The 25,156-nt window shown below is 51.1% G+C and overlaps 1 protein-coding gene across 1 annotated transcript in view; it reads right to left on the reverse strand.

Moving 5' to 3' along the window:
• The window catches only part of abca7 (ATP-binding cassette, sub-family A (ABC1), member 7), a gene marked incomplete at its 3' end in the record, with an annotated part of 264,520 nt that overhangs the window by 175,334 nt on the left and 64,030 nt on the right, over nucleotides 1-25,156 (reverse strand). The window contains 2 exon segments of the mRNA XM_084318477.1: nucleotides 6,630-6,746; nucleotides 14,064-14,203. Coding sequence (XP_084174603.1) covers nucleotides 6,630-6,746; nucleotides 14,064-14,203 — 257 coding nt within the window.

Here is a 25,156-nt window from a genome sequence, read left to right on the forward strand (position 1 = left end):
GGCGCATGGTGACGTCACGTTGCGAGTCAAATCAGAACGACCTAATTAACTGGAGCAGGAAATGGTCTGACCTGAATGAGAGCAATCCGCCAATATGGTATTTAGACACAAAAACACATTGATACTAACTCCTATTACTATAATACAATGCTAGAGACTCAAATGCATTTTATAATGCATGTCACCTTTAAAACATCCACCATAATCCCTGTCCCCAAAAAGCCAAGGCCCAGTGGACTAAATGACTACAGACCTGTCGCCCTGACCTCTGTGGTGATGAAGTCTTTTGAGCGCTGTGGAATAATATATTGATCCCCCCAACTCTCATGTAAAGACACCCCCCTCCCCTCCCCTTTGTTCCCTATCCTGCGTTCCCCCCCACCCACCCATTTTACCTATCAATTGGGGCCCCCTCCTCCCCCTTTTCACTATATAGGGCTCCTCCCGGCAGCATTCACTCTTCTTTACCTGGGCTAATTCAGCTGATTGCCTGGGGCGGAAGCCTCAGCCATTCTCTCTAACTACTTGTATGTGTAACCAGGTCAATTGGACATTGTTTATTATTATTATTGGGGTTTGAAATGTCACCAAATCCTGTTTATAAATGTCTCCAAGGGTTACTATTGTTTATTATTTTATTAAGGATTGAGATGTTATCAAATCCTGTTTACAAATGTTTACAAGTGGTTATTATTATTTATTATTTCTTTATACCAAAGGCACTTTTATTTGAACGTAACTTGGAAAGTTCACGTTCAAGAGTGTAGCACTTCCGGGTCAGGTATTCGCGCGTGTTAGGAGCAGTCTTCCGGTTTGGGTTCAGTTTACGACACGAACTCAACATGGAGGTATGTGTATTACTGTGGCGCGCCGCACTATTGTGTTTCATACTGTTGTATATATTTTGTATAAGAATTGAATGTCGATAATAATTACTTGCTAGTTGTGACGAACGGTGTGGTTGTATGGTGTGCACAATTGAAGGTTTTAGTCTGTGTATTTCACCGTGGCTATATAGTCAATTGGTTGTTCTTTGTCAACAGACTTGACGAGTGAATGTATTGTGACGCTGTTCCTTTTGTGGCATTGACCACCCGTTCCATGCAGGTATGAGCCTTAATATGTGATTTATTGTGCAAATATAATTGTTTATCAGGTTTACGACACGAACTCAACGTGGAGACTTGACGAGTGAATGTATTGTGACGCTGTTCCTTTTGTGGCATTGACCACCCGTTCCATGCAGGTTGGTGACTCCATTGCAGATCACCAAATAAAAGACTGAACAGTGTCCATGTGTGCTGACTCCTCACTTCGCATCACAACCAGAACACAACGCAGGAGAACACGGACAGAACATCCGTTACATTGGAGCCGATGACCCGAATTAATCAAGGAGATCGACATCAGATCGTTCGCCGGGGGAACTGCAGACTGTAGACTGCAGACCACAGTCAACCAACACAGCCTTCATCAATGATGAGACGCTGCCATCTAGTGGCCGGTGAAAAGAACCTCACCCTACGGGGCTTCAGTCAGTGAAGGTATGTCACAATAGACAGTGGTGAAACGCTGCCATCTAGTGGCCGGTGAAAAGAACTTGTCATCCTACGTGGCTCAAGCATAGTGGTATGCACAGCAGACAGTGAATGGCCCTGGAGAGGTGGAAAGGCTACTGTTTTGTAAATTGTGAACAGACAATGAATGAACTGAAGAAGAGAAAGACATGAAGATGAGGATGCATGTCAGTGGATGTGCAGAAGACATTTAGATATTAATTGTATATATAATATATAAGGGTTTATTTATTTGATTGGTTAACCCCTTATGTAAAGTCATTCCTATTACATTTTTTTTTATTTTCTTTCTACTACAGTATTTAAAATACCTGAACAGGTTATTTAATTTTTTTTCTTCTTCTGTTGAGTCAGAACACCTAAGGGTGAGAGTAGGACAATGGCAGAAGGGGGGAATACAGATGTAGTAGTTGATATTGAATTGATTGGGGAGGGGGGATTTTACAACCGGCTCTCAGAGACGGAAGCAACAGGACCAGATCCAGTGACAATTGACACAGAGCCACCTATATTCAGGGGTGATAGTTCAGACAAATTCACTGTTTATGAGTGGGAGATTTTGGTTACCTCATACATGAGGAAACGAGCCACTCCAGTTGGTGAGCAATCACAGGAGATTCTATCTAAGCTCATGGGTAAAGCAGATGTGGTAAGGATAAAGTTGCGTAACAACAAGTCTATTGACCACACAAGGAACCCTCACATGATTTTTGACATACTAAAACAATATTTTGGTGAACTGTCATACTCGAGCATGCCCGGCCTGGCGGTCTTTTATGGTACACTACCAAGGCCAGGCGTTACAGTGCAGACTAAAGTGCCAGCCAGCGCCGCAGCTCGGGTGCCTGACACACAGCGCCGGTTGTGCAGGGTTTGTAATTCTCCTGACCATTCCACTCCTTCCCACTGCAGAGGGGAGAACAGATGTTTGAGATGTTTGTCTCCCGGGCATTGGAAGAGGGATTGTCCTCAGCAGCCCAACCAGCGGCAGACTCCGCCCGGTGACAGCACTGGTGGTCAGTCTCGTCCTTTAGACGGCTAAACACACACCTAGAGAGGGGTGGTGTGGGTGGTATGGAGCACTAGAGACCCAGTATGTATTTTTATTTGGAGCCAGTGGGTGTTAGTGGGGGGTTTCTGTTTTTTTCTCTATACACTCAGATGCTAGATACCTCCTGTTGCAGGAGTGATAGCTCAGGTACGAGTGTGAGGGATGGAGCTAGAGCCTGGAGCACTAGAGACCCAGTATGTATTTTTTTTTGGAGCCAGTGGGTGTTAGTGGGGATTTCTGTTTTTTTCTCTATACACTCAGATGCTAGATACCTCCTGTTGCAGGAGTGATAGCTCAGGAACGAGTGTGAGGGATGGAGCTAGAGCCTGGAGCACTAGAGACCCGGTTAGATAAAAAAAAATTCTTAGTAGGTGTCTATCATTTCTTTAATAAGTGCCAAGAATGGTGTGGCGTATCAGGCGTCGTGCTGGTCTAAGGGAATTCTGAGACTTGATCAATCTTTTTTATTCTCTGAACCTCTTTTGGGGGTGACTTTTGAGTTGACTAGGGGACTAGGTCCTTGTATCTTGTGCCAGTTTAGGTTAGTGGTAGACTACCTATATATTTTTTCTCTTTGTATGTCCCCCTTGCTCTGCTGACACAGGATGTTGGTGAAATTTCAGGAGGGGTGAATGTAACAAGGTCAATTGGACATTGTTTATTATTATTATTGGGGTTTGAAATGTCACCAAATCCTGTTTATAAATGTCTCCAAGGGTTACTATTGTTTATTATTTTATTAAGGATTGAGATGTTATCAAATCCTGTTTACAAATGTTTACAAGTGGTTATTATTATTTATTATTTCTTTATACCAAAGGCACTTTTATTTGAACGTAACTTGGAAAGTTCACGTTCAAGAGTGTAGCACTTCCGGGTCAGGTATTCGCGCGTGTTAGGAGCAGTCTTCCGGTTTGGGTTCAGTTTACGACACGAACACATATGATTTGTAGAGGCATACAATCTATTTTGATGTCAGTATTGGGTAGCCTATATAAACAATAATACAAGAGCATATACAAGAACAATGAATCTCACTGCCATGTATGATGTAGCCTACGCCATGTGTAGCCTGCCTATATGTGATCAATACAAACTTGAATTCCATCATCATATTTATATGTTGTGTCTGTCCACTATGTTTGTTACTTTGTTATTTCCCCCCCCCTATCTATGTAAAGCGACCTTGAATCTCTTGAAAGGCACTATATAAAATTAAGCTATTAATATTATTATTATTATTATCACGTCTGTGCGGGAGCTCACAAATAGACTGTTAGTCTCAGTGAAGTTTCAACGGAGGTCATCTATTCTAACCGACAAATTGAAGTAGAAAGCATTTCGTTGTGACCAATCTTATTTGGAAACATGACACAAAATAATAGTATTTCGCTTTTTATTTGAAACAATATTTAATCGCGTTTGGAGGTGGGTGTTCTGCGTCTGCCCCCCCCCCCCCCCCCCATGCCAAACAAGCAGGCCAAATATACGCACAAAGTCAAGCACACGTTCAAATTGATAAGTCCCACACTTTGCTTAGAAATGATCGTACGCACGGGTTACGCACATATCTGTGCGTACGCACCATTGATAAATGAGGGCCCAGGAGACGAGACTGGATTATTTTGAAATGGGATGATTTTTAGCCTGGGATAGAGCACAAACGAAGGCATGTAGAAATAAACGTTTTTTTCCATGTTGGAGTATAAATAGTGCCTGTCAAATAATAATAATAATAATAATAATAATAATAACTTTATTTGTATAGCACTTTTCATACAGAGGTTGCAGTTCAAAGTGCTTCACAACAGTAAAAAATACAGGCATAAGCGAGCATAAAAAGATAGACAGGTAGAATCACAGTGTTTCACATTAGGATCTAGCATCCCAATAGGCTCTCCGCTTACAGAGAGCCATACTATTGCCATACTATTGTACAGATACCGATATGCCTACTTTGTTTACTTGTTTATTGCACTATGTCGCTCTATTGGTTGGACTCTTATTATTATTATTATTATTATTATTATTATTATTATTATTATTATTACTTGTATTATGCACATCGTTGCGGGCGAGACCCCCCGCATTTCACTGTATACCTGTATGCCGTGACAAATAAAACTCTTGTATCTTGTATCTTGTATCTTGTATTGTCTCCATAGCTATAATATAGAATATACGATGGGTCTGCAATAGGGCTGTCCCCGACTAAGGATTTGGATAGTCGACTATGATTGGCCAAAATTTGCCGTTAGTTGACTATTAGTAGACTAAAAAAATATATATATAATTATTATTATTATAATTTTTTTATCATTCCATTTGGGCTGTGGGGGGTGCTTAATGTCTGAAGGAGTCGACTGAAGGCTTCTTGTCCTCTGCAAAAGCATGCAATTGGGCCACTGATGGATACATCTTGATATAGTCTACTCTAGTGTGTTCATTAGATGGGTGAAATCCTCTTTCAGTGCCTCTGTGCCTGTTTTCATAGGCAGTTAGCCTCTGTAATGCATGCCATTAGCGTTAGCCACGCTTCTAGGCCTCTTTTCTTTTGGAAAGAATGATAAAAAAAAATATATATATATTTTCTTTTTCTGTATTCAACTAAGAGGTTGGCAGTTGACTACGGCTCCTTTCGACTGATTAGTCGACTAATCGACTAATAGGGGTCAGCCCTAGTCTGCAAACATCGTGTCAAAAAAGCTGGCTCCAGGTCTCGACTCCCGGAGAGTCAGCATTGCCTTGGCTCGGGCTGATCGCTATACTAACTCGTTTGGCTGAGTTAGGGGGAGGGGAGCCGTGGGTGGGTCCTGGGCGTTGTGGACAGCGACCCCTACAGTTCGGTCGGGGCGCCTGCACAGCGAGGGTAGGATCTGGAGAAAGGTAGTGTGACCTTCCACACGTTACACCCGCCCAGTGAGAATCTGCGCGGCCAGGCTGGCTGCCGGCTGGCTGCACATGTGTCGGAGGAAAACATGTGACAGTCTCCGGCCTCCCGGACCAACAGTAGGGGGGGGTGCGCAACAACCAGGAAGGGGGTTGGGAATTGGCATAACGACTAACAGTGGGATGGGAGAAAAATCGGAAAAAGGAGGGGGAAAAAGATAATAAAAAAAAAAAATAAAGAAAAGCTGGCTCCAGGGAGTAAAGATGGAAAAACAGGATGGCAGTCAAAGAGTTAAAGGCCTCGCCAGAGTAGGTTTTGAGGTCCCTAGATGTGACTGTTTTGTGACAGCCGGCCTTTTGTTTTAGCTTTTTGCGGCTACAGAATATCATATAATGATCGCTTAACCCGCATGCTATAACCCCTTTATTGGAGATCCTGGGCTTGTCAGAGGTCAGGATGAGGTCAATGGTAGTCTGTGTTGGGCGGCTGGGTGGCGCAGCGGACATTGCGCTCGTCACCAACGCACGAGACACCGGTATCGAATCCGGCTGTCTGCGTTGCCTCCGGCTTGGGCCGGCCGTCATACTGACTCAATTGGCAGAGTCAGCGGGGGAGGAGAGTCGATGGGTGGTAATCTGGTTGTTGTAAACAGCGACTCCTACAGGTCGGTCAGGGCGCCTGCACAGCAGAGACAGGAAAATGGCGGGGGCAGTGTGAGCCTCCCACACGTTACTCCTCGCCAAATGAGAGACCGCGCTGGCAGGTGAAAAGAAGTGACAGGCTGCCTCCTCGTGTATCGGCGAGCAACGTTCAAGACAGGGAAGGGGAGAATTGGCACGGCTAAATTGGGATGGGAGGAAAATAGAAAAAAAGAGAAGAAAAAGTGGATCAAAAAGAAAATGGTAGTTTGCGTTGAATCACGCACGCGTGTGGGTTGGGTGATCAGCTGGCTGACACTGTGCAGATCACAAAACCTACTGAAGGACTTGGAAACGGGGGCTTCTTTTCGTCGCATATCCGTGTTCCAGTCCCCAATCAGAATTGTTTCTACATCTTCAACCCCAGCTAAACACCCATCAACAGCTAACGTAGTATAGATCCAGGCCCAGACCTGCAGCAGTTGAATCTCCACACTGCCCTCCATGAAGTCCCTGAAGCGAGGTCCCACCTCCATCCAGGCTCCGTTCAGGTCCTGGAGGATCTGCAGGTCCTGGAAGGTCTTGTCCACCTGCCACAGAGGAAGACCTCCTGTCAGCTTGATCTACTGTAGCATCTATTAGTCATCCATTCAATCTATGTGATGGAGAGGTTGACGTATGCACTGAGACGACAGATGAGAGGTGGAGGAGAGGTGGAGGAGAGGTGGAGGAGTGGTGGAGGAGAGGAGGAGAGGAGAGGTGGAGGAGAGGAGAGGAGAGGTGGAGGAGAGGAGAGGTGGAGGAGAGGTGGAGGAGAGAGGAGGAGAGGTGGAGGAGAGGTGGGGGAGAGGTGGAGGAGAGGTGGAGGAGAGAGGAGGAGAGGTGGAGGAGAGGTGGAGGAGAGGTGGAGGAGTGGTGGAGGAGAGGAGAGGTGGAGGAGAGGTGGAGGAGAGGTGGAGGAGAGGTGGAGGAGAGGTGGGGGCGAGGTGGAGGAGAGGTGGAGGAGAGGTTTGAGGAGAGGTGGGGGAGAGGTGGAGGAGAGGTGGAGGAGAGGTGGAGGAGAGGAGAGGTGGAGGAGAGGTGGAGGAGAGGTGGAGGAGAGATGGAGGAGAGGTGGAGGAGAGGAGAGGAGAGGTGGAGGAGAGGAGAGGTGGAGGAGAGGTGGAGGAGAGGAGGAGGAGAGGTGGAGGAGAGGAGGAGGAGAGGAGAGGTGGAGGAGAGGTGGAGGAGAGAGGAGGAGAGGTGGAGGAGAGGTGGGGGAGAGATGGAGTAGAGGAGAGGTGGAGGAGAGGAGAGGTTGAGGAGAGGTGGAGGAGTGGTGGAGGAGAGGAGAGGTGGAGGAGAGGTGGAGGAGAGGTGGAGGGAGAGGTGGAGGAGAGGTGGGGGCGAGGTGGAGGAGAGGTGGAGGAGAGGTTTGAGGAGAGGTGGGGGAGGAGAGGTGGAGGAGAGATGGAGGAGAGGTGGAGGAGAGGAGAGGTGGAGGAGAGGTGGAGGAGAGGTGGAGGAGAGATGGAGGAGAGGTGGAGGAGAGGAGAGGAGAGGTGGAGGAGAGGAGAGGTGGAGGAGAGGAGAGGTGGAGGAGAGGTGGAGGAGAGGAGAGGTGGAGGAGAGGTGGTGGAGAGGAGAGAGGTGGAGGAGAGGAGAGGTGGAGGAGAGGTGGAGGAGAGGAGAGAGGTGGAGGAGAGGAGGAGGAGAGGAGGAGGAGAGGTGGAGGAGAGGTGGAGGAGAGGAGAGGTGGAGGAGAGGTGGAGGAGATGTGGAGGAGAGGTGGAGGAGAGGTGGAGGAGAGGTGGAGAGGTGGAGGGTGGAGGAGAGGTGGAGGAAAGGTGGAGGAGAGGAGAGGTGGTGGAGGAGAGGTTTGTGGAGAGGAGGAGGAGAGGTGGAGGAGAGGTGGAGGAGAGGTGGAGGAGAGGAGAGGTTTGAGGAGAGGTGGAGGAGAGGAGAGGTGGTGGAGGAGAGGTTTGAGGAGAGGAGGAGGAGAGGTGGAGGAGAGGTGGAGGAGAGGTGGAGGAGAGGAGAGGTGGAGGAGAGGTGGAGGAGAGGTGGAGGAGAGATGGAGGAGAGGTGGAGGAGAGGAGAGGAGAGGTGGAGGAGAGGAGAGGAGAGGTGGAAGAGAGGTTTGAGGAGAGGAGGAGGAGAGGAGAGGAGATGTGGAGGAGAGGTGGAGGAGAGGTGGAGGAGAGGTGGAGGAGAGGTGGAGGAGAGGAGATGTGGAGGATGAGGTGGAGGAGAGGTGGAGGAGAGGTGGAGGAGAGGAGAGGTGGAGGAGTGGTGGAGGAGAGGTGGAGGAGATGTGGAGGAGAGGTGGAGGAGGGGAGAGGTGGAGGAGTGGAGAGGTGGTGGGAGGAGTGGTTTGAGGAGAGGAGGAGGTGAGGTGGAGGAGAGGTGGAGGAGAGGTGAGGTGAGGAGAGGTGGAGGGAGAGGTGGAGGTGAGGTGGTGGAGTGTTGGAGGAGAGGTGGAGGTGTGGAGAGGAGAGGTGGAGGAGAGGAGAGGTGGAGGAGTGGTGGAGGAGATGGTGGGGGAGTGTGGTGGAGGAGAGGAGGGGAGGAGAGGTGGAGGAGAGGAGAGGAGAGGTGGAGGAGAGGAGAGGGTGGAGGAGAGGTGGAGGAGAGAGGAGGTGAGGTGGAGGTGAGGTGGGGGAGTGATGGAGTAGTGGAGTGGTGGAGGTGAGGTGTGGTGGAGGTGAGGTGGAGGAGTGGTGGAGGAGTGGTGGAGGAGAGGAGAGGTGGAGGTGAGGTGGAGGAGTGGTGGTGGAGTGTGGAGGAGAGGTGGAGGAGAGGTGGGGGCGAGGTGGTGGAGTGGTGGAGGTGAGGTTTGAGGAGAGGTGGGGGAGAGGTGGAGGAGTGATGGTGGTGTGGTGGTGGTGAGGAGAGGTGGAGGAGTGGTGGAGGTGAGGGTGGAGGGAGATGGTGGTGAGGTGGGAGGTGAGGTGAGGTGAGGTGGAGGTGAGGAGTGGTGGTGGAGAGGTGGTGGAGTGGAGGAGGAGAGGTTGTGGAGAGGTGGAGGAGAGGAGATGTGGGAGAGGTGGAGGAGGGGAGAGGTGGAGGAGAGGAGAGGTGGAGGAAAGGGTGAGGAGAGGTGGAGGAGAGATGGAGGAGAGGTGGTGGAGAGGAGAGGAGAGGTGGTGGAGTGGAGAGGTGGGAGAGTGGGGAGGAGAGGTGGAGGAGAGGTTTGAGGGAGAGGTGGTGGAGAGGAGATGTGGAGGAGAGGTGGAGGAGGGGAGAGGTGGAGGAGAGGTGGAGGAGAGGTTGAGGAGAGGTGGAGGTGTGGTGGTGGAGTGGTGATGTGGAGGAGAGGTGGAGGTGGGGAGAGGTGGAGGAGGGTGGTGAGAGGTGGAGGAGGGGTTTGAGGAGAGGTGGAGGAGAGGTGGAGGAGAGGAGATGTGGAGGAGAGGTGGAGGAGGGGAGAGGTGGAGGAGAGGTGGAGGAGAGGTTTGAGGAGAGGTGGAGGAGAGTGGAGGATAGGTTTGAGGAGAGGTGGAGGAGAGGAGGAGGAGAGGAGGGTGGAGGAGAGGTGGAGGAGAGGTGGAGGAGAGGTGGGGAGAGAGGTTTGGAGGAGAGGTGGAGGAGAGGAGAGGTGGAGGAGAGGTGGAGGAGAGTGGAGGAGAGGTGGAGGAGAGGAGGAGGAGAGGAGAGGAGAGGTGGAGGAGAGGTGGAGGTGAGGTGGAGGAGAGGAGGAGGAGAGGAGAGGAGAGGTGGAGGAGAGGTTGGAGGAGAGGTGGAGGAGAGGAGAGGTGGAGGAGAGGAGGAGGAGAGGAGAGGAGAGGTGGAGGAGAGGTGGAGGAGAGGAGAGGTGGAGGAGAGGTGGAGGAGAGGAGGAGGAGAGGAGAGGTGGGTGGAGAGGAGAGGTGGAGGAGAGGAGGAGGAGAGGAGAGGTGGAGGAGAGGAGAGGTGGAGAAGAGGTGGAGGAGAGGAGGAGGAGAGGAGAGGTGGAGGAGAGGAGAGGTGGAGGAGAGGAGAGGTGGAGGAGAGGTGGAGGCGAGGAGAGGTGGAGGAGAGGTGGAGGAGAGGTGAGGTGCGGTGAGGAGAGGAGAGGTGGAGGAGATGGTGGAGGAGAGGAGAGGTGGATGAGAGGAGAGGTGGAGGAGAGGTGGAGGAGGGAGAGGTGGAGAGAGGTGGAGGAGAGGAGAGAGGTGGAGGAGAGGTGGAGGAGAGGAGAGGTGGAGGAGAGGTGGAGGAGAGGAGAGGTGGAGGAGGAGGTGGAGGAGAGGAGAGAGGTGGAGGAGAGGAGAGGTGGAGGAGAGGTGGAGGAGAGGAGAGAGGTGGAGGAGAAGAGGAGAGGAGGAGGAGAGGTGGAGGAGAGGTGGAGGAGAGGAGAGGTGGAGGAGAGGTGGAGGAGATGTGGAGGAGAGGTGGAGGAGAGGTGGAGGAGAGGTGGAGAGGTGGAGGGTGGAGGAGAGGTGGAGGAGAGGTGGAGGAGGAGGTGGAGGAGAGGAGAGGTGGTGGAGGAGAGGTTGAGGAGAGGAGGATGAGAGGTGGAGGAGAGGTGGAGGAGAGGTGGAGGAGAGGTGGAGGAGAGGAGAGGTTTGAGGAGAGGTGGAGGAGAGGAGAGGTGGTGGAGGAGAGGAGAGGAGAGGTGGAGGAGAGGAGAGGTGGTGGAGGGATGGTTTGAGGAGAGGAGGAGGAGAGGTGGAGAGGGTGGAGGAGAGGGTGGAGGAGAGGAGAGGTGGAGGAGAGGTGGAGGAGAGGTGGAGGAGATGGAGGAGAGGTGGAGGAGGAGAGGGAGGTGGAGGATGAGGAGAGGTGGAGGAGAGGAGAGGAGAGGTGGAGGAGAGGTTTGAGGAGAGGAGGAGGAGAGGAGAGGAGATGTGGAGGAGAGGTGGAGGAGAGGTGGAGGAGAGGGTGGAGGAGGGTGGAGGAGAGGAGATGTGGAGGAGAGGTGAGGAGAGGTGGAGGAGAGGTGGAGGAGAGGAGATGTGGAGGAGAGGTGGAGGAGGGGGAGAGGTGGAGGAGAGGAGAGGTGGTGGAGGAGAGGTTTGAGGAGAGGAGGAGGAGAGGTGGAGGAGAGGTGGAGGAGAGGTGGAGGAGAGGAGAGGTGGAGGAGAGGAGAGGTGGGAGGAGGTGGAGGAGAGGTGGAGGAGAGATGGAGGAGTGGTGGAGGAGAGGAGAGGAGAGGTGGAGGAGAGGAGAGGTGGAGGAGAGGAGAGGAGAGGTGGAGGAGAGGTTTGAGGAGAGGAGGAGGAGAGGTGGAGGAGAGGAGATGTGGAGGAGTGGTGGAGGAGAGGTGGAGGAGAGGTGGTGGGAGAGAGAGGTGGAGGAGAGGTGGAGGAGGGGAGAGGTGGAGGAGAGGTGGAGGAGAGGTGGAGGAGAGGAGGAGAGGTGGAGGAGAGGTGGAGGAGGGGAGAGGTGGAGGAGAGATGGAGTAGAGGAGAGGTGGAGGAGAGGTGGAGGAGAGGAGAGAGGGAGAGGTGGAGGAGAGATGGAGTAGAGAGAGGTGGAGGAGAGGAGAGGTGGAGGAGAGGTGGAGGAGAGGGAGAGAGGAGAGGTGGAGGAGAGATGGAGTAGAGGAGAGGTGGAGGAGAGGAGAGGTGGAGGAGAGGTGGAGGAGAGGTGGAGGAGAGATGGAGTAGAGGAGAGGTGGAGGAGAGGTGGAGGAGGGGAGAGGTGGAGGAGAGGTGGAGGGAGGGTGGAGGAGAGGTGGAGGAGAGGAGGAGAGGTGGAGGAGAGGTGGATGAGAGAGGAGGAGAGGTGGAGGAGAGGTGGAGGAGAGGTGGAGTAGAGGAGAGGTGGAGGAGAGGTGGAGGAGAGGTGGAGGAGAGGTGGAGGAGAGGAGAGGTGGAGGAGAGGTGGAGGAGAGGTGGAGGAGAGGAGAGGTGGAGGAGGGAGAGGTGGAGGAGAGGAGAGCTGGAGGAGAGGTGGAGGAGAGGTGGAGGAGAGGAGGAGGAGAGGTGGAGGAGAGGTGGAGGAGAGATGGTGGAGGAGAGGAGAGGTGGAGAAGAGGTGGAGGAGAAGTGGAGGAGAGATGGTGGAGGAGGGAGAGGTGGAGGAGAGGTGGAGGAGAGGTGGAGGAGAGGAGTGGTGGAGGAGAGGTGGAGGAGAGGAGAGGTGGAGGAGAGGAGAGGTGGGGGAGAGGTGGAGGAGAGGTGGAGGAGAGGTGGAGGAGAGGGAGGTGGAGGAGAGGTTTGAGGAGAGGTGGAGGAGAGGAGAGGTGGAGGAGAGGAGAGGTTTGAGGAGAGGTGGAGGAGAGGTGGAGGAGAGGTGGAGGAGTGGTGGAGAAGAGGTGGAGGAGAGGTGGAGGAGAGGTGGAGGAGAGGAGAGGTTTGAGGAGAGGTGGAGGAGAGGTGGAGGAGAGGTGGAGGAGTGGTGGAGGAGAGGTGGAGGAGAGGTGGAGGAGAGGTGGAGGAGAGGAGAGGTGGAGGAGAGGAGAGGTGGAGGAGAGGTGGAGGAGAGGTGGAGGAGAGGAGAGGTGGAGGAGAGGTGGAGGAGAGGTTTGAGGGGAGGTGGAGGAGAGGAGAGGTGGAGGAGAGGTTTGAGGAGAGGTGGAGGAGAGGAGAGGTGGAGGAGAGGAGGAGAGGTTTGAGGAGAGGTGGGGGAGAGGTTTGAGGAGGTGGGGAAGAGGTGGAGGAGAGGTGGATGAGGTGGAGGAGAGGTGGAGGAGAGGTGGAGGAGAGGTGGAGGAGATGGAGGGAGTTGGTGAGGCTCATGAGGCCAGAATCTGTGTGAAATAATAAGAGAGAAAAGAATGGTGAAATGCCCCTTTTTGCTTTGTGTTATTTTCATTTATTTTCTTCTTCTTTGTTTCTGTTGTTCGCCGAGAGAGATCACAGCTGACATGACCCAGATCCAGAGCTTCACAGTGATTCACGGATGGGAGACACATCTCTGTCAGCGTTTTGATTGATTGATTGATTGATTGAAAAGTTTATTAACAGATGAAGAATGGGTACAGTACAGTACAGCTCAATACACACAGTTGTTAAGGGGATGCAGACCAGAGAAAGACTTTCGTCTTGTTTACATCAGGGTCCCCCATTTTAAATTCATCATAACATATATGACACACATGACATACAGATAGACAGTACTGCTACATCTATACATTTATGACATACCAGATTTGCAAATACAGTACTGTTTGTGATACAAAAAGTGTCCAGAAAAAGAGTGTATATACATTTGACGTATAAACTGTACATTGGGGGAGGTGGGATAGGTGGGTGGGGGGAACTGTACATTGGAGGTGGGGGGCGGGGGGTTGAGTAGGGGGTGGGTGGGGGACACTGTACACTGTACATTGGAATACTGACAAAGCCATACTTGGTCATTTACTGTACAACTGGGTTAGGACATTTACATTGGCCAGTTTCGAATTACAGTCTCCCGTAGGTGTTCTTTGAGAGCGGTTTTGAAAGTGGGTAGTGATTCACATTCCTTTACAGCTTTGGGTAGGGCGTTCCACATTGATGTGGCATAATTGCTAATCGTGTTTAGTCCCTTGTTTGAGCCGAATCTGGGTTTAACATGATTTGTGGAACTCCCTCTGGTGTTGTGGTCGTGGTATTCTCTGACATTTGGGAAGTATTTTGACATGTACATGGGTACCTTAGTCGTATAGTGTATCTTGTAGACCAGGCCCATTGCAAGTTGCTGTACTCTGTCGTCTACTCTAAGCCATCCTAGGTTGTCAAAGTGGGCAGGGGTGAGGTGGGTTTTAGGAGTAAGGTCAAGCAGTAGTCTGACCAGTTTGTTTTGAGATGTTTGTAATTTAGTTTTTAGCGCCTTTGAGGTGCTTTGGTACCATGAGGTGCACGCATAGTCGTAGTACCCTTGAATGAGTGCTCCTGCCAGAGTCTTCAGGGTCTTCAGCGTACGATGTAGAGGAGAAGGTAAGAGGGTTAGGGTTAGGGTTTTAGGGGTCATGGAGGGGTCATGGGGAGTAGGTCAATGCAGCTGCAGGCAGACGGTACCTCTCTCATGACTCGTTGTGTCACAGGTGTGTCTGGTGTGTAGAGCAGCTTCCCGATGAACAGCGGCTTGAGGCCGCGCCACACGAGCCGAGACAGAGGGTTGGACTCCAGACCCTGGATCAGGCTCTTACAGAACGGGGCTGAGAGGAAGAAAGAGAGACATCAGTGTTAGACAACAACATTCTTCTCATACTGAGGACATTGAATGGCGACCTTAACCCTCTGGGTTCGGAGCTCGGCCAGAAACCGGTCAAAATGGAGAAATGGCATTTTTGAGTGCTTTGAAATGTTCTATATCCGTTTCCTTATTTGCAAAACATAATACGACTTGTAAATGGGCTTAATTCTCTCTACATAGCTGGTGATTTGATTAAACAGCTTTGTGATAGAAAAGAAAATGCCTCTATCTTTTCATATCATTACTATAGTTAGACACTAGGCTTCTATCTTTTCATATCATTACTATAGTGAGACACTAGGCTTCTATCTTTTCATATCATTACTATAGTTAGACACTAGTCCTCTATCTTTTCATATCATTACTATAGTTAGACACTAGGCTTCTATCTTTTCATATCATTACTATAGTTAGACACTAGGCTTCTATCTTTTCATATCATTACTATAGTAAGAGACACTAGGCTTCTATCTTTTCATATCATTACTATAGTAAGAGACACTAGGCTTCTATCTTTTCATATCATTACTATAGTAAGAGACACTAGGCTTCTATCTTTTCATATCATTACTATAATAAGACACTAGGCTTCTATCTTTTCATATCATTACTATAGTAAGAGACACTAGGCTTCTATCTTTTCATATCATTACTATAGTAAGAGACACTAGGCTTCTATCTTTTCATATCATTACTATAGTGAGACACAAGGCCTCTATCTTTTCATATCATTACTGTAACTGAGGGGTACAATTCCCTGACTGTATTAATAAGTATGGTATCATTAAACCACTACTGCGTTATGTACATTACTACTGGCCATACAGTACACAGGTATATGAGATGAACACACCCACAATAACACGGCTTCACAAGAAATACTGTTTAGAAGAATATTTATTAGCAGCACGAAGATAATTTTACATTACTTATCAAGATTGAGAGTTGCGCTTGTAAGGCGAAGAATGTGCATGAATAGGTCAAGAGCGTAAGTCCATGAGCATATTACGCAGGAGATAATTAATACCACCTGTATCATAAGAATTATATATGGTACACTAGTAGATCAGCTGGAGATACTAAAGGGGTCCCTCCGGTTGTAAGCCAGCAGGGGAGAGGATTTGTCGGTAGCAGAAAGTCTGGGTCAACGAGGAATAAGGAGACTCCAGGTACAATCCCTTGATCCGTAGACGAACAACAGCTATTCTCCGGTATGCAGTGCCGCATGGAAGAAAGCTAGCCAGCCTCAGAGTACTAGAGGCGGGCTCGACGGTGCTCCTCACAGGGTAAATCCCACACAACAGTGGGTGTAGACGATTCTCCGCTCCAACAGCTACAGGACCAAAGCAAATATAATCCAGCCGAAAAGGGCTCTGTAGTCGTCGGGTAGGTTATCCAGTGTACATATCCACACGGTTCTCGTCTAGGGCTCCTCGGATGACGGCACCAGGTTAAGCCGCCCAGCCTGGATAAGCACACTAGCTTGGTACGATGAAACGTTGGTAATGCTGGTCACTGTAGAACGGTAGCCGCACGATACACTATACATAATAGACTATTACTTAATAATAGAATAGGTCGAACTCGACGATCCAGCGTTAAACTCTGACACTTCAGCTATCAATTCGCACGCGGTCTCAAGGCTCTATTTCGGGGCAAAACGGGCCCACTTCACAGCACGTTGTATCGTGGTGTGAGGCTTCAACTTATTGGGTAACATACTGCTGTATCCACCTGCGACGTATTTATACGTAAGGTGAACAATCTAGTACCAGCCTTATTTCTGTCTCGTATTCTTGCGCAGAACCGGGCATGTCCAGGCATATCTTAGCGGTGACTTTGAACTAGACATTGGGGGTATGGCCGTGGCGCCTAGGGGATCGCTTCCAATCTAAGGTTTCTCTCCTCCACACTGCCTGTGGAGCTTTTTTCCCTATTGTTAGGTTTTAGTGAGTTTTTCCTTACCTTCGCGTGGGGTATGTCTGGGAGTGCTTGCATTCTTTCATTTATTTGCATTCATCTAAAAAATGTTTGGACCCTATGGTGTTCTTGTTCTGTTCTTGACTTATTGTTATGTTGTCTTCTTGACCTGTTTAAAGAAGACCTGTACGGCCCATGGGGACATTAACGTGTGTTGTCGGGCCCTATAAATAAATTTGATTTAAATTTGATTTGAATAGGAGAACGAATATTATGGTCTGTCCTGTACCAGGTAAAGGGATATTCCGTGTATATGTACAAAGAATATACAAGGGATATCAAACGATATACAAATATTATACATGGGATCTCAGGCAATAAATATATATATTCGGTTTAATCTGACCCTTTGTAACAGCCGCCTCCTAATTAGTCCGCACCTAATTAGATAAGCAGAGACAGATTAACCGTCTTGTCCACTACTCAATGTCCGTTGTGAGGAGTAGGGCAATTCACAAAGTCAGTGGGTCATGGTCGTCATTAGGAGAGTCGGGGAGCCTTGGCAACTCTATCAGCCTCGCCACGGGTCGGGTGTATGTCCGCCCCTGGACGAGCACTTCTGCCGCTCTGACCTTTCCGTCGGCACCAGTGATCACTTTGCTTACGCGGCCGGCCGGCCACGCAGCTCGGGGTAGTGACTGGTCTATGATCACGACGACTGTGTCCACTTTTAAGTTGTCCCCGTCCTTGACCCGCTTCTGACGGGCTGGAAGGGATGGTAGGGGGGTTAGGAGGAAGCGGGCCTGAGACTGCTTTGATCTGTGCTTGGCTGCGCCTCCACCTCCTCCGTCTGTTTCTCTTGTTTGCTCTGTACCCCGTCTGAGGAGGGGCCGGTTCCGGCCGCCCCATCAAGGAGTCGCTTGGGGTGCTGGGTTCGAGGTCAGCTACGTCTGGAGCGCAGCTGAGGGGGGTGGAGTTCCGAACTCCCTCTTGTGCCCACGGTTCTCTCACAGGCCTCTCGCTTAATGTCAATAGCCTCTCAACGGGCTGTACGAGGGAGTGGCCGGTGTCGCTCGCCTTTGTGTGTAGGCAGCGTGTAGACGTGGGTTGACTGTCAAGTCCGTAGAGGGGGCCCTGGAGCGTCCACCCCAGTCGGGTCTGAACCGCGACTGGGCATCCTTTGGGTCCGATGTGGGCCGCCTCAATTGGGAGAATGAGGTCCGCGTGGTCGGAGCCCATGAGCAGGGTCGGTGTGGCGCCGTCGATAAGCGGTATAGGTAGTTGACGTAGGTGCACATACTTCGCCATCAGCTGTGGGATGGGGTAGGTGTACTGTGATAGGCCTATGTCGTGGCTGGTGAAGACGTTGGTAATACTATAATGCTTCTCGGGCTGGTCCACCGCTGCTATCTTGAAGGAGACCTTTTCACCCTTTATGGTCTTCTGGTCCCTTCTGATGGTGCGTATTGTCATGGTACCTTTGGCACCCCGCAGGCCCAACTGGGCTGCGGCGGAAGCGAGGAGGAGAGTCTTTTCAGACCCATCGTCCAGGACGGCGTAAGTGTCCAGGACCTTGTCCTCGTAGCTCAGGAGCACTCTGACCACTTTGATGAGCACTCGGGGGGTCCCGCTATGCTGGTCAATGTGGAGCACTCCTGTTGGTCGGTTACCTTGGATCTTCTGGAGTGGTGCCGACTCGCGGTCGTCCGAGTAGCACCGTGACTCCCAGTGTCTGCTGTAGCAGTCGGAACACCAGGGGGCGGTCTGGTGGATCTTCGGTACTGGTGCCACCGCCTCGGCCTGGTACATTACCGCGACGGGCCCACTTTGTTGTCCTGGCGGACGCCTGTTGATGTCATGCAGGACCTCCAAGTGGGCACCGCCGCACCTGCTGCACTTCTTCTTCAAGCGGCACTCAGCTGCCATATGGCTGCGCGCGCAGCGGAAGCAGCGGCGGTGGTCTTTGATCCACTGACTCACCTCGTCCGTGGTCAGCTTCCCGAAAGTGTCGCATTGATACAGCCGATGTTCCCCTTCACAGTACTGGCATTCAATCTTCCACTCCTCTTTCGTCGAGGGGGTGTTGTGGTTCTTGTGCTGCGGTACTGATTCGGCTTGGTGCATAACGGTCACCGACCGGCGGTTATCATTTGATCCCCGAGGTCCTGGTCTTGGGCTTGGTCCACTCCACACGAACGTGTCCAGTCGTAGGCTGCTGACTTCTCTCGCGAGGAAGTCAGATAAGTCTAGGAGGGATGCCTCTGGACCGTTGGGGTCGCGGTGGTCTCTCTGCCGCCGAAAACGCTCTTGTCGGGCGGGAGGGAGCTTCTCTAATATCCTTTCTACATTAGAGTTAGCGTACAGTTCGTATATCCGTTTTTCCTTTTGGGACCCCAGCATCCCTACCAGGGACTGTACCTTGATAGAGAGGTCATCCAATGCTCTGTTGTCTCTGGCTGGGGGGAGACGGTCGATGTCTCTTATCTCTTGTATCACGTAGTCCCATATGCGTCCGTAACGTTGGTCGAGGGCTACTAGAGCCGCGGTGTATGGGGTACTTGAGTTGGAATATGCCAGCGCTATATTATGCGCTCTGGGCACCTTCAGGTGCTTGAGGAGGATAGCATATTTGTACGTCTCGTCTGGGACGTCGGACAGCATAGTCTCTAAGCACATCCGTAGCTCCGTGTACTGTGCTCTGTCCTCGCGTGTAAAATCCGGGAACGTCGGTGTGCCAAGGTACGATGCCATGGATGGCTGACACATCGGTGAGCGTTGGGGGAGAGGCCTCCTGGGCGAGTCTCCCCGTACGTGTCGTCGTGGGCTGGTACTTGGTGGGTACCGAAGCCCGGGTACCCAGGTGCTGTTCCTCGGGGCTGGCGGTGCGTCAAACTCACCCGTGAGTTGAGTCGGGGGTTTGTAGCGCAGTGACTCGGGGCTGACGTCTGGGCTGTACTGGGCCTCCTGGTCCTGAGTACGTTGCTGCTGGTCGGCTTGACATTCCTCCTCTTCCTCTTCCTCTTCCTCTGCTAGGTCCTGGAGTCTTCTGTTCAGTCTCTCGGCGTGGTCCGGTTCTTCCCGGTTGCTGGGTCTCGTATGGACCGGCCGGGGAGGGGGTTCGGAGACGTGGACAGGATCCTCCTGTTGGCGGGGTCCCGGGTCGCTTGGTCGGGTAGGGGAATGTGTCCTAGACCCTTGTCGTGATGATCTCCGGGAGCTCCGTGCGGAGAGAGGGGGTGTCGCCATGGCAATCAATTTGTCCATCATCTGCGCCTGCAGCCGGTCGCGCTCTGCCTCGCGCTGGGCATGGGCGGCGTCGCGCACTGCTTCGCGCTGGGCATTGGCGGCGTCGCGCTGTGCATTGGCGCTGGCATGGGCGGCGTGGAGCTGTGCATTGGCGGCGTCGCGCTGTGCATTGGCGGCGGCGCACTGTGCATCGGCGCGGCTTCTTTCAATGTTCTCTTCCGTCTGAAGGCGTCTGGTCTCCAGTCTTATGCGGTCGTCTTCACTCCTTTGTTGCGCCTGGAAGCGCTCTCGCTCGGTTGCAGAATGTTCGCGTTCACTGAGGGCTTGCGCTTGGAGTTGCGCGTGAAGGCGCTCTCGTTGGTCTGCAGCTTGTTCGCGCTCGCTCGTCTGTTGCGCTTGAAGTCGATCGCGTTCGGTGGAGGCTGCCAGGGTGGCGATGAATGCCTGCGCCAGCATCTTGTCCGCTTCGCTGGGGGAAGACACCGGCGGAGGTGATCGGCTTCTGGCAGTGCTCGTTGGAGATCCGTTCTCCTGTCGCGCTCCGAGGAGGTCCATCTCCTGGGTGTGCGTCTCTTCTGGTAGTGGGTCGGGTTCCGTCCCTGGAGCGCTTTCTTTATCCTGGAGCTCTCAGGGGACTGTCCCGTTGGCGTTGTCGGGGGGTAAAGTCATGTCATGTCCCTCCTGGTCCCCCCCGTGAGCTTGGTCAGTTACGTTAGAACCCACTAGGGTCTCTACTGGCGGGGTCGCCTGGTCGGTAGGGTTTGACATACTTTTACTATCCGCTTTTTCCGCGTTTAACGTCTGTATAAAGCTAGGTAATAGACTGGCAGCGTAGTCCTCTAGGTAACGAGGTGGCTGCAGTCTGCGCTCCGGGCGATCTAGCTTAGGAGAACCGTTTGTGGAGTGTTCATCATTGGCCATGTTAATATTAATATTATATTAATATTACGCTAATTACCCTCCGGCTCGAAGGACCAATTGTAACTGAGGGGTACAATTCCCTGACTGTATTAATAAGTATGGTATCATTAAACCACTACTGCGTTATGTACATTACTACTGGCCATACAGTACACAGGTATATGAGATGAACACACCCACAATAACACGGCTTCACAAGAAATACTGTTTAGAAGAATATTTATTAGCAGCACGAAGATTATCTTACATTACTTATCAAGATTGAGAGTTGCGCTTGTAAGGCGAAGAATGTGCATGAATAGGTCAAGAGCGTAAGTCCATGAGCATATTACGCAGGAGATAATTAATACCACCTGTATCATAAGAATTATATATGGTACACTAGTAGATCAGCTGGAGATACTAAAGGGGTCCCTCCGGTTGTAAGCCAGCAGGGGAGAGGATTTGTCGGTAGCAGAAAGTCTGGGTCAACGAGGAATAAGGAGACTCCAGGTACAGGAGACAGTGCAATAATCCCTTGATCCGTAGACGAACAACAGCTATTCTCCGGTATGCAGTGCCGCATGGAAGAAAGCTAGCCAGCCTCAGAGTACTAGAGGCGGGCTCGACGGTGCTCCTCACAGGGTAAATCCCACACAACAGTGGGTGTAGACAATTCTCCGCTCCAACAGCTACAGGACCAAAGCAAATATAATCCAGCCGAAAAGGGCTCTGTAGTCGTCGGGTAGGTTATCCAGTGTACATATCCACACGGTTCTCGTCTAGGGCTCCTCGGATGACGGCACCAGGTTAAGCCGCCCAGCCTGGATAAGCACACTAGCTCGGTACGATGAAACGTTGGTAATGCTGGTCACTGTAGAACGGTAGCCGCACGATACACTATACATAATAGACTATTACTTAATAATAGAATAGGTCGAACTCGACGATCCAGCGTTAAACTCTGACACTTCAGCTATCAATTCGCACGCGGTCTCAAGGCTCTATTTCGGGGCAAAACGGGCCCACTTCACAGCACGTTGTATCGTGGTGTGAGGCTTCAACTTATTGGGTAACATACTGCTGTATCCACCTGCGACGTATTTATACGTAAGGTGAACAATCTAGTACCAGCCTTATTTCTGTCTCGTATTCTTGCGCAGAACCGGGCATGTCCAGGCATATCTTAGCGGTGACTTTGAACTAGACATTGGGGGTATGGCCGTGGCGCCTAGGGGATCGAATATTATGGTCTGTCCTGTACCAGGTAAAGGGATATTCCGTGTATATGTACAAAGAATATACAAGGGATATCAAACGATATACAAATATTATACATGGGATCTCAGGCAATAAATATATATATTCGGTTTAATCTGACCCTTTGTAACAATTACTATAGTGAGACACTAGGCCTCTATGTATGTATAGCATTACAAGCTGTGCTGAACACTAAGAGGGGGGAGTGCCTGTACTTGGCTTTGACTTGAGAATGGACTAACAAAGGGAACAACAACAATGTTGATTATTGCCTTCTGGGAATGTGGTCTTTCATCAAATGGCTGAGAATTGTCTTTCATTCTTTCGAAGCCCTGATCTAAGATTAGGTTAGAGTGTTACCAGATTGCCCAGACTCCAGAGGGTTTTAACCTATTTTGGCACTCACCGTCTTCTCCAGAGTCAGATAAGAAGATAGATACCGGACTTCCGGTACGAGAGGAAACGGGTAGCACGCGTGTGCTGGAGCTCCTGGTCAAATAAGTAAAAAAACGGATGAATAAAGACCCGAAAAGAAATAAAAAATGGAGATGCAATCAAGGAACAAGGAGGAAACAAGGAATGAGAAGAAGAGAGAAAATGAGGGATCTCTGAGAAGGGAGAATTTGAAGATACTGTCGCGAGGGAGAGAGGGACCAGGTGGAAGGAGGAGGTGGGCCGGCCGCGCTCGACAGGGAAGTGCCAGGATGGGCGGTCTGCATGCAGGCCGAGATATTGGCATATATGAAAACAATGACGGACGCAATATTGGCGGATATGCAGACAATTACGGACACGATAAGGACCGATGTCGGGAGGCTGGGGGAGGAATTGAAGACGGAGCAGGAGGATATCGGGGGAGAAATGGATGCGGGACTCGAAGCGGTCAATGAAAAGATGGTGGAACAGGGTGAGAGCGTGGCGGCGTTGGAAGGGAGAACGGCAGAGGCGGAGGAATGGGAAACGAAGATACACGAAGTACTGACAATTGCAATTCTACAACAAGAAAAAATGAAGGAAAAGCTGTCGGACATGGAAGGGAGACCGCGGAGAAATAATACTCGGTTATGGGGATTGGAGGACGGAGTGGAAAGGGAGTCTATGGCCCTGTATGTGGTGATGGAGATTCAGAGAGCCCACGGGGCGCCTGCGCCGAAGCAGCCCGCTGGCAGGCCCCCCGAGAGCGGTTACTATTAACTTTTTGAGATTTGAGGTGAAGGAAATGATAAGGAGACGTGAAGGAAGAGACGAGGTGAGACACGGGGAGGCGAACGAGAGGAGTACATAAAGAACGGATTAACCACCCCAACTATAGACAATAATGCCCAATGGAACACATACACGAAAGCGCACTATAATCACTGCAGATGGAAATAATTAGGAGGGTAAATATACAACACATAGAATAATTGGAGGAGTAACATGCTACACACAGAGAATGGAGAACTATAATCACACAGAGGTTTACACACATTGGACTGGGATGAAGGAGAGTCAATGGAACATGGGACTCGAATCACGGGAGGACTAGAAGGTGGGGGTCTCGGAACAGCAGGAAAAGCAGACAGAGAACTTTGACCAGGAGTTCTAGCACAATAGACAACACTAATGTTGGACAATTATAGTGAGATGAAGGGGGGCCAAGACATCAGGCACCCCTCGCCACTAGGCAGAGCCCTCTCAACAAGAGAGCCAATACTCTGCACCTACCAGCAGGGGAGAGGGGGAGACTTATGGATCCCCCGTACACCTTGGGAGCGATTTATGTAAAGTATATATGTTTTAAATGTGCACATGGACAAATATGAAGGACAAAAATTCAAAATGTTGGACATGAAGAGAGGCTTGGAGAGCCTCCTGCGGGGGGTATCTTCGTCTCTGGGGGGGGGCTTCTCCAGTAGGAGGGCTGATCCCCCTCCAAACCACCAACCGGGGAAAGAGTGCGCTTATTGTATTGTTAGTTTTATTTGTGTGCGGTGATGTCGGTGACATGGGAGGTACAGTGGGTTTCCTGGGGTCCTCGGCCATCGTGCCTGGGCGGTCAGGTGTCGGGGCCGGGGGGGCACCGGGCTTGGCGTCGCGGGGGGTCGGGGGGCCATTGAGGCGTGGTGCTTAGACCTTCTGCGGACCTGGGCTTGGGGCTCTAGTGGGCCAGGGGCCTGGCGGTCGGGCGGGGGTGGGTGGGGGCTCGGCTCTGTGCATGGTGGACCAGGATATGTGGGTGTTCTATCTCTCGGAGAGGAGGGAGGGGTCTCTCACAGGGGGATCAGAGAGGCTGGGCTTTGCCCGGCGGGGCCCTGTGTGTTGGGGGGCCGATGGGCGTGGGGTGGGGCTCTCGGGGGCATGGGGAATAGCGGGCTTGGCTCGGTGGGGGGGAGTCCCCTATCCTTTCCTCTACTGGGCCTGGCCCAATTGATTCAAGGGACCCGTGTCGATGGGGGCCCGGCTACGGGCGCAGCGGCCTAAGATATGGGGGGCGCCAATGGGCTCAACTCAGGGGGGTGGGGGTCAGCGTTTAGGCGGTTTGACCCGGGAGAGTGGGATCCCGTGGGTTGTGGGTTGGTTGTGCGTGGGGTGGGGGGCTTGGTGGCATGGGAGGTAGCGGGCTTGGCTCGGTGGGGGGGGAGTATTGCCCCTCGCCCCTCTACTGGGTCGGGCCCAATCAGATTCAAGATGCCCGTGTCGCTGAGTGCTGGGCCCCGCGTGGGACGGACCTGGGATGCGGGGGAGCCCGGTTTCTAGGGGGGAGGGGGGGGGGGTTCCTCTGGCGGGGGTCTGGGAAGATGAGCGCAGCCGAGTTCAAGGGGCCTACATCATTGTACTGTTGTGTTATTGATGTTATTGTATATGTTGTGTTGTATGTCTATAAGTGTTCAATAAAAATTTAAGTTTAAAAAAAAAATAAGATAGATACCAATTTCCTCTCTGTGCGTTCAGTAGAAAGATATTGCCTAGCTTAGCACAAATTAATGGAAGTGGATACGGATCACTAGTCTAGCTAGGCTAGCTCGCAGCCGGATATCTTTCTACTGAACGCACAGAGAGAGGAACTTGGTATCCATCTTCTCATCCGACTCTGGAGAAGACGGTAAGCACATGTCCCATAACGTTGGTGTGTTCCTTTAACAATGTAAACAGTCCACAGAGAATGGTTAGTAGAAGTAAGGGATGGTCTTCTCATTATTATGAACAAATGAAGGACTTGTGTTCCACACAGTATACCAAGTCCTCTCACACTGTATCTCCACACCATGGGTGAAAGCAACATTGCGTGCAAGAAAAACGTCATTAGCTAACTCTTTCCTGTGTCTATATTTCACAATTACAAGTGGAATTGAACTGCATATTCACAAAATTCCTATAAAACTGGTTCTAAGCCAAAAGAGAATAATATTATATGTCTCTTATATTATATTTATAATTGTGAAATATAGATTGAAAATAAAGATTGGAATAATATTCTCTTTTGGCTTAGAACCAGTTTTATAGGAATTTCATGAATATGCAGATAAATTATTTCCACAAATACTACGCAAAAACACCTCTGTCTTCTATAGAGTCAGACAAGGAGACGGATATCAATTTTCTCTCT

This window comes from Notolepis coatsorum, assembly GCF_963971535.1.
Source record: "Notolepis coatsorum genome assembly, chromosome: 7".
Classification (NCBI taxonomy): domain Eukaryota; kingdom Metazoa; phylum Chordata; class Actinopteri; order Aulopiformes; family Paralepididae; genus Notolepis; species Notolepis coatsorum.